Source organism: Electrophorus electricus, chromosome 16, assembly GCF_013358815.1.
Source record: "Electrophorus electricus isolate fEleEle1 chromosome 16, fEleEle1.pri, whole genome shotgun sequence".
NCBI lineage: Eukaryota > Metazoa > Chordata > Actinopteri > Gymnotiformes > Gymnotidae > Electrophorus > Electrophorus electricus.
Window position 1 is genome coordinate 4,867,727 of NC_049550.1, and position 8,005 is coordinate 4,875,731.

The window sequence follows — 8,005 nt, forward strand, 5'->3', positions numbered from 1 at the left end:
ACACTGATAGGATTGCATGATGTGGATGTTTACTTTATTTAAATTTGATATTGCTATCTGATATCTATCGTCAGAAGGCGAGTTTGTAGACTAGCCAGTAGTCTATAAGCTAGCTAGTTATATACACTAGCAAGCTGTGTTATGAGTATTTGTGTTAGTGATTTGATATACTACTACTACTAATAAATAAATAAAATCATCATCATCATCATCATCATCATCATCATCATCATCATCTTTTTACACAAAGCATTTCATTTCGAGTACAAAAATATATAAGTCCTTCACATGCTCTTTTCCATACATGTTTGGTGTTTCACAAAAAATGACAATTTCTCAAAATATCCCACAACAGAAATGTGAAAATATGGAAAAACTAAGTTACACAAGTGATTATTTGAGCATATGTGTGCACTGCCTTTCACACACCTTATGTCATCCACTTTCTGCTAAGGCCAGACCGGGCCTTCAGGGATTATGGAGTAGTAGTTCAGGCCAAGGTCCTTCATGTCCATGTGCACTCCTAGTAGTTCACCACTGCTAAAGTTACCTAGAGGATCTTGAACTTACACTTTTGAATATGTGCAAAAGCCCTTGCGTATACGTGACAGAGGGCTGTGCCTCGTCCCAGAGACTTCCACGAGCTTCCCATGACTCTCACTCATGAGAAACCACCATAAGAGAGTTCAGAGTGCCTTTGCCTGGGAGCACACAAAGTTCAAGATAAGGTCATTGTCTAAGTGACACAAAACATCTCCAAAGTTCCAGGATGCTATTGATCATGGTGACATTTGTGTGGGTAGTAATTGTGCGAGGCACTGACTTTGTTGTTACGGGCAGAGTAAAGAGGACATCTCACCCTTACATTAATCCAAGAGGATTAAATGAGGTGGGGTCAGCTCGGCTGCTCTACTGCGGAAGGCTTCCTGTCACCTAACCAGTCGTGAGTCACGCATTAATGCTCTCGCCCACACATGCATTAACTGGTACTCTTAAATATCCAAACTCTGTGCACATATATGCATAAAGCATATTGGCCAAAATTTTCCTTTGGGTTTTTCACACGTAATATGTAACGTAATATCTCAAACCAACATTTGAGCTGATTGTAATGTTCCTGTGTCAATGCTGTTGTGCAAACAATACAAATGGTGCAAGAGGGCTTTTCACAAAAGAATTTGCAGGGATCTGCAGAAATCTGTGTACCATATAAAAATCTTGAATAAAATAATTGATATTGTTGTGCTCTGTAGGCACAGTCAGTCTAAACGCAGTAGGCTATAACTATTGTTGAATGCATGCTTTTGGGAAAAATAAACAGAGCCTTACTGTAATGAGGCCTTACGCTCATTTGATTTTCCGTGAAGAGGATGGGTATTGAGTTTACCTCACGTTGCCATGCCCACTACTGGTTGCATTTTAAAATATTAATTAATTGGAAATACTAATGGGCTCTCCACTGGCAGGATGGGAGGAGAAAAATATGACAGTTGTGCTTTCTGGAACCAAGACCAGATAAGGTCAGTTGAAAAGAGGAAAATAAGAAGAACCAGACTGCATCCTAAAGTATTGAGGGCATTCTTCTGTGAGCCAAAAAGTCTACTGCTTATGAATAACTCCAAATCACCACCTGGATGGGTTATTGGAAGCTGGACAAATAGATTTGTGCTTACAGATGTTGATTCCAGGATTTAATCATTCAAAGACCAAACTCTAAGGTGATGATGTTGACATAAAGGCCTCACATCCATTAGCATTAGTTCTGGCATTGATTTGACTTGAAATAAACTCATGCCCTATAACTGGGGGTGAAAGGGGATTATGGTTGCTGTTTTTTGGGGAGGTGTCTCGGCATTATGAACATTATTTTGTACATAGTCCATAAATTCTTGTATGTACAGTGACATCCTGGAGCATGTGGTGTACAGATATTCCATGACTGTGTGTTTTTCTGGCCAGTGCTCTGTCAGGTCTGTACAGAAGTCATTTATTTATTTGTTTGTTTGTTTGCTTATTTGGGAGAGTTTTGGTATCTACTTTGCCCTTTTGAATTTGAAATGCACTCTCTGTTACATCTTGGTTAGACTTAATCAGATACATTTATAAACCTGAAAAGTCCTTGATTGACAAATCTTGTGAAATGGTCCTCATGCAATGACAGTTTCTTAATTCTTCATTTTGTGGTGTCCTGTCTTGGGTTCTGCACGTTTTTAATAAATTTTTGTCCTTGAGAAATTTTAGAAGTGTTTAATTTTTTTTAATGCAAGGTAATTTAGTAATTTAGGATTTGGCAATTTGAGCTGAAAATTCAGTGACTACTTTTAACTCAGAAGGTCATAACATGTTTATACACTGACCTCTTGTGCAAGCATGCTGTTGTTGTTTACACTGAGGGCACCAAAAAAAATAAAAAGAGCCTCGTCGTGTCTCATTGGTGGGGCCCCGTGCTTGGTTTCACAGTTTCCTTCGTGCGCTTGTCGTTAAGGCATCAAGCGCCTCACTGCCTTTATCCAGATGCAGGCGAGCATCTGATGTTCTTTTTTCCATCAAGCAAGCGCAACTATTTTCACTCCAATCTGCACCCATGTTTTTGAAGCGCCTACCCCGTGTCTGGCGCTCATTGTCCTCTTTATAAGGTGCATCTCAAACGTGTTTCTATAGGTTTAGCTCTAATTACAGACCGTAGCCAATCTGTTACTCGCAGAGACTATGTGCCACATCACGTGGGTGACTGACCTACACTCAGTGCCACAGTGACATTAACATGGTAGTTGCTTGGTAGTGGGTGTTGCAACGGTATGAAAGTGCCGGACACAGCAGCGCTGCAGTTGCTCGTGTGTCACTGCTGGGTTGAGAGCCATAGAAAAGTACTCAGCTACAAGCGTCAAACGGTCAAAATCTGACCATTATGAAAAGTTGGAGGGTGGCCAACACTGATTTTGCTTGGTAATAGATATTCTATATTATATAACTGTACACATGCGATATGTTTCTAATAAAATGGGTAATAATTGTATATAACAAAGTCGTTGTCTAAGAAATACAGAATTCACCATTATTGCGAAATAAATGGGTCATAACGTGATACTAAATGGGGAGATACAAGATTCATAAGGACCTTCTTCAAAAGGCCTTCGCCTGTCAAAATGTATTTAACATTAATTCACACAATAGGCTTATTCACACACAAGCTTAATAATTAACTTGCACGGGTGCTCACCACGCAGAGAAAGTTAAGAACTGTTTGCCAAGCCGCAAATGCAATAATCTTTATCTGAGCTAGCACTGCTATTGGTCAGTGCTGCCCAAGCTAGACTCGCTCGGGTTATATAAGGTCCGTCGGTAAGATACCCCACTACGTCCGATCGCTCGAGCAGCTGACGTTCGTGTTTTTGCACAGCTGAACTCCGGAAGATTCTGTTAAGCGCTCGGTTTGCCAAGACCACCTGTAGCATTTGTTCTGTGAGTAAACAGACCGCATCTGCTTCAGAAGGTCCCCCACAAGTGAACGAGACTCCTCAAGATAAAAAGAAATCGTAGGACATCCCGATTCTCCGATGATGTCGCTGACGGTACAGGAGCAGCGGACCGTGCGCTTCGTCTTCTTGGGCGCCGCCGGCGTGGGTAAGACGGCCCTCATCGTTCGCTTCTTGCACGATCGGTTCGACTTCAAATACACGCGCACCGTGGAGGAGCTTCACGCGCTTGAATACGACACGGACGGTGCGCGGGTCCGCGTAGAGATTTTGGACACGAGCGGCAGCTACGCCTTCCCGGCGATGCGCGCCCTGTGCATTCGCACCGCGGACGCGTTCGCGCTCGTGTACTCGGACGCGGAGCGAGACTCGCTGGAGGAGGTGCAGCGACTGCGAGAGGAAATCCTCGAGATCAAAGGGGAGACGTTCGCGGGGATCACCGTGGTGGAGAACAAAGCGGACCTGCAGAGTGGCGGGCGCCTCGCCACCGCGGAGGTGATGCGGACAGCGGAGGAAGAATGGGGAGCCGGGTTCGTGGAGACGTCTGCCCGCACCGGCGAGAACGTGATCGCCGTGTTTCGGGACTTGCTCGAGCAGGTGAAGTTACCGAGCCGCGTGAGCCCGGCGCTGCGCAGGCGGAGGCAAACGCTGACAAGGGATGGCGCACGCGAGAAACAACTCGTGAAGAAAAACAACAGCTGCATCCTCTCTTAAAATGCATATAAATAACATATAAATGCACAATTCATGTGTTTTATGCATCATACTGATGCTGTCCTCATAAAGACCGCGGACTCATATCTGTGCTTTGGCAGTTTATGCGTCAAACCGCATTGTAACCTGCAACCCATGAAAAAGACAATGAATGAGTGTGAGTGAACTGTGCCCTGCATAACTTGACATTTTCTTTCTATTCATGAATTAAAATCATTGCCTTTCACTTTTCATTGTGTGGTTGTCACTTACTTACCTTCCATGGATGGAATAGCATAGGAGTAGCACCCCTACCCACCATGGTAATATTTGTTACACATCCATAAGTTCTTTAAAACTATGATGGGTTCACACATATTCTACCTTGGTTGAAAGTAGCCCATCAGAAGCCTAGCTGATGTCTACTAGAATCCTCAGATCCCCCAGTCCTGCAGTATTCACACATCAAATCTCAGGAGACACATGGACATCAATACATCACTTAACAAAATTTACATAATTGTGTAACCCCTCATTTGTTCATTTCTTTATTCATTTATGTGTGTTTGTGTCAAAACAACTTTTAGGTGTTCCTTAAATGAATGTTTTTCATTTTGGACTGAAATGATCACTGCAATATCTAATTTAAGTAGTTATTTAATATTGTACTTAGTATAGTGTCTAACCTTAAAGAAATAGTGCCCCCAAAAATGCTTTACATTGTTTATCATGAATAGAAACTACTGGACACAGCTAACATTGCTTTATTTATATCAAGCAGGTGACATTTCAGGTAGTGTATTATACAGTTTGTCCTGTCGAAGCTTTCTGGAAAAAAAGAAGTGTTTTGAACATGTCTTGACTTTCTAAACCAAAACTTATCATAAAAAAACATATATGGCAATGTTTCACTTGACTTGAATTAAAATGGTCATTGTTTATCAGAAAAGCTGTCATATAACTACAATAAAATACATAGGATAGTCACTAATTGTGGAAGCAACAGTGCTTGGATGGCAAATGACATCCTTTAAACATCTCAAAACAGAAATACATGCAATACATGCAAATTGCATGAGCCCTTGCAACTAAAAACCATATATCAGCCATTTCCCCTTTTTGTGTAATCAGCTATTTTAGTTTTGATTTTGTACAACCTTACTTTAAAATTGCATTAAAATGCTAAATATGCTTTATTTAGGCTTACTTTACTACATTCATGTGGGCATTTAAAATTTAAAACTTAATAAAGCAATAATGCTTTATATTATTGTTTTTATTTTGTAGAATGCGGAAGAAGAGTATGTGGATATGTGCGTTTTTTTTTCCTTTCAATGGCTCAATTATTATCGCTTTCCTATTCGTGTTTTGCGGAGGACGATCTAATAGTCATTTAGACATTTACACAGTGGGTGGCTGTACTACACAGAGGAGGTCATTCTTTTAACCTATTTGTGAGCATCACAGAGGATCACACATGGTTTGCATGTTATCTTAAGTACCTGTAGGTCACAAGACAATTTCTGGTTTGTATGACCTAATTTCTCTCTCCCAAACATTTACTTATATAAATCAAATAACCACCACTAATGGCATTATTTTTTTAACATTAACCAAATTTCAAATGCCCCCCTCAATGTTCTGCATTAAACAGAAGATAGAAATGCACGACACCGCAAACAGGTTTTTCCCTGAAAATATAAGTACAGTCCTGCAAGCACACATCATCCATAAATACAAACTTACAGATAACATCATATATCATGATAAAGTTATAATGGCTGTCTGACCAAACTGGTCATTTCCTATATGGCACAGGTGGTTGTGGAGTGCATACAGGCAAAGCTAACCTCTGCAGCAAACTGGGGAACTGCATAATGTACGCTACTGAGGGCCATGCATCGTGTCCGTGTGTTATGCAAAAATTAAGCACTTTCCAATTCAGCCTGAGTAGCCCACCTAAAATGACCCTACTGCTATGGCAACCCATTCCACAGTCTACTCCAAGGGTGTGCTTGGATAAACCGAGTGTGTGCTTGCATCTAAACAACAATAACAACAACAAAGAGAGAGGTAGCAGGGGAAGTCGTGAGCTGAAAGGGGTATAAAAGCTGTGCCAAAATAGGCACCATTTTTATTAAGAAGCCCTTCATGTAATAAAGGCTCAGCACATTTTACACTAAGTGGCTGTGACATCCTCTTTCCAATTCATTACCTTTTTGTCATGGCCCCCAAACGTGACGTTCTTTAGTACTTATAAATGTGAATAATAATTATAGTGGTATCTGAATAATTAATGCAGGGGCAAATATATAGTCAATTTGATATAGGAAAAGTGATATACAACACAGCTAGGGGTGGGCAATAACTCAGAAAGGCCAGTTATAAGGACTTTTTGCTTAAATTGAAAGTTGTGATTCTTGAAGGCAATGGTTATTTTGCAAAGTATTTTTTGCAAGTACAGTCATGATCAATAGTTTGGAGACAGACACAAATTTGGTTTTCACAAAGTTTACTGCCTCCCTTTTTTTAGATTCTTTTGTCAGATGTTTATATGATATAGTGAAGTGTAATTATAAGCATTTCAAAAGTTGTTTAAACTTTTTATTGACAAATGCATCCAGTTTAATCAAAGACTTAATATTTACAGTGTTTACCCTTCTTTTTTAAAACTTCTGGCTATCAGCTTCTGGGCAAAATCTTGACTGATGGTAATCCATTCTTGCCGAATCCTAATCAGTGCTTGGAGTTGATCACAGTTTCTGTGTTTTTGTTTGTCCACCCTCTTTTTGCGGACTAACCACAGGTTCCCAATGGTATTTATTTCCCAATGGAGTTTCCTGGCCATGGACCCAAAATTTCAATGTTTTGTTCACCGAGCCACTTGGTTATCACTTTTGCCTTTTAACATGGTGCTTTGTCATGATGAAAAAAAAAAAGCATTATTCATCACCAAATTGCTCCAGGATCATTGGGAGAAGTTGCTCTTGGAAGATGTTTTGATACCATTGCTTATTCATGGCAGTGTTCTTAGGCAAAAGTTTGAGCAAACCTACTCCCTTGGATAAGAAGCAACCCCACACATGAATGGTCTCAGGATGCCTCACTGTTGGCATGACACAGGACTCATGGTAGTGCTCACCTTTTCTTCTCCAGGCAACCATTTGTCCAGATGTCCCAAAGAGTCTGAAGGGGGCTTCATCAGAGAAAATAACTTTACCACTTGTCCTTTGCAGTCCAATCCCTCTAATTCCTGCAGAATGTCAGTCTGTCCTTGATGTTTTTCTTGGAGAGAAGTGGCTTCTTTGCTGCCCTTCTGGACACCAAGCCATCCTCCAAAAGCTTTTGTCTCACTGTGTGTGCAGATGCACCCACACCTGCCTTCTGCCATTCCTGAGCAAGCTCTGACCCGATCCCGTAGCTGCATCCTCTTTAGCAGATGGTCCTGGTGCTTGTTTGACTTTATTGGGCACCCTGAAGCCTTCTTCGCTGCAATTAATCCTCTCTACTTGAAGTTCTTTATGAGTCGATAAATGGTTGATTCGATAAATGGTTGATCATCTGCCTTCTCCTCATTAGCACTTTGTCCTAAAGAGAAGATCACTGAAATTATGTTAGCAGGCCATTTAGTGGCAGGGCTGAAATGCATTGGCTGGGATGCAGTCATTTTTGTGGTTAATTTTCATGGCAAGGAATGACTTTAATTAATTCATTAATTGCAATTCTTCTGAACACTCTTCACAATCTAGAGTTAATGCAAATTGCCACCATAAAAACTGAAGCAGCAAACTTTGTGAAAACCAAAACTTGTGCTAGTCTCATAACTTTTGGTCTTG

The 8,005-nt window shown here is 40.8% G+C and overlaps 1 protein-coding gene across 1 annotated transcript; it reads left to right on the plus strand.

Moving 5' to 3' along the window:
- The first annotated feature begins 3,366 nt into the window (after nucleotides 1–3,366).
- Nucleotides 3,367–4,421, plus strand: rasd3 (RASD family member 3). The gene has a single exon (XM_027015751.2). The coding sequence runs from the start codon at nucleotides 3,558–3,560 to the stop codon at nucleotides 4,188–4,190; it is 633 nt and encodes a 210-aa protein (XP_026871552.1). The 5' UTR covers nucleotides 3,367–3,557; the 3' UTR covers nucleotides 4,191–4,421.
- The last annotated feature ends 3,584 nt before the right edge of the window (nucleotides 4,422–8,005 follow it).

What these genes read in the sequence shown, in the direction of transcription:
- rasd3 (XM_027015751.2), top strand. Translation starts at nt 3,558, where the DNA reads ATGATGTCGCTGACGGTACAGGAGCAGCGGACCGTGCGCTTCGTCTTC.